Source organism: Propithecus coquereli, unplaced genomic scaffold, assembly GCF_000956105.1.
Source record: "Propithecus coquereli isolate 6110/MARCELLA unplaced genomic scaffold, Pcoq_1.0 Scaffold675, whole genome shotgun sequence".
Classification (NCBI taxonomy): domain Eukaryota; kingdom Metazoa; phylum Chordata; class Mammalia; order Primates; family Indriidae; genus Propithecus; species Propithecus coquereli.
This window is the reverse complement of record NW_012152785.1, coordinates 230,974-232,398: the sequence shown is the minus strand read 5'-3', so window position 1 is coordinate 232,398 and position 1,425 is coordinate 230,974. Positions and strand designations below refer to the sequence as shown.

At 33.7% G+C, this 1,425-nt stretch overlaps 1 protein-coding gene across 1 annotated transcript in view; it reads right to left on the bottom strand.

Moving 5' to 3' along the window:
• PCDH15 (protocadherin-related 15) overlaps positions 1–1,425 on the bottom strand; it is a 493,462-nt gene that overhangs the window by 285,593 nt on the left and 206,444 nt on the right. The window contains 1 exon segment of the mRNA XM_012660698.1: positions 1,266–1,392. Within this exon segment, the coding sequence (XP_012516152.1) occupies positions 1,266–1,392 (127 nt within the window).

The following is a 1,425-nucleotide window of genomic DNA, read 5'->3' as shown; positions in this document are numbered from 1 at the left end:
AAAAAAAAAAAAAATTCTTTCCTGATTGGATTATCTTGACCCCTTTTTTGAAAATCAATTGATTATAAATGTTAAAGTTATTTCTGGATTCCTAAGTCTATTCCAGTGATCTATGTGTCTATTTTTATGCCAATACCACACAGTCTTGATTAAAGTTTTCCTTTAAAAAGTTTTGAGATTTCTTCGATGGCAACTGTAAAGTAGCTAATTTATGATTTTGACATCTTGATGGGGAAAATTGAAAATAATTAAGCCTTTCCATTTTAAAATAGAAGTTTATTCACCTGTGAAATCTAAAAGTCTGGGAAATAACTGTTCTTGTCTATGGTTTTCCAGACACTACTAACCTATGGCTGCAAAATCCTATTCAATATGAAATTGGTGGTGTTCCTCAGTCAACCAAGTGACCCACACATGGTTTTCTTGATTTGGTATTATGTACCACGTGTTCCTGAGACTGAAGTAATGGTGCTCATTTGTCCTAGTTTTCACTTTATAATTATAAGCTAAGTTTCCATTTTCATTCTTTCAAGAAGTACAGCCAGTCACAATCACACAGAAAATATCAAAGAGGAAGCAGGCACAGCTTTTTATCAACCAGCCACATGTGACAGCAGAACAGCTACCTGCTATTGATGAGGGGAAACAAAAGATCTCTGGAAACCTAAATGCCTTCTTTTAATGCCTGCTCCCAGTTTTCTCAAGAGTTATGATTAATATTATCTCAGATGTGTTCAGAGAGATAAGTAGAATGATGCTAATCTAGACCTCAAAAAGGTTTAGCATGGACATGCATTTTTTTAAAAAATGTTTTAGCTGTTTAAAACATACCTACCTTAATCAGAAATGGAAAGATAGACTTCAGTGCCACCTTAAATGTGTTTGTAACATACCTTACCTACAAGATTCCCTTTGAATAAACAGTTTGGTGCTAAGTTGTCTTTTGTAGAAATGTCCTTATCATTATGAGTGGCTGACAACTTTAAAGAGATCTAATTAATCCCAGGTTATGCCTTCAAATGAATGTTTCCACCTCAGTGGATTTTACCAAGTAAAAATGTTAAAAATAAATAGCCTCTTGGGTAAGATTTCTGGGTTCAGAATTATCCTCCTAGCTGTCATTAACATTCATAGAAAAAAAGGTAAAATAAAACTACAAATAGCTGAAAGCCTCTGATTAAAAGTCTGTTCTCTTCCTAGCAGTACATTGTTTAATATTAAGAAAAAGGCAGGGGGGAACAAGTTAGAAGTCATTTTTAACTTACGTTTCTGAAAGATTAAAAACCCTCTGAGGATCTCCATTCTCAATGGCATATGTTATTGAATCTCCCTCTCGATCAGTTGCCTTTAGAGAGAAAACACAATTCAATTATCAAGTAATTGATAAGGCTCCTAATCATTACAGAGTAATCTAGAAACTTGAAA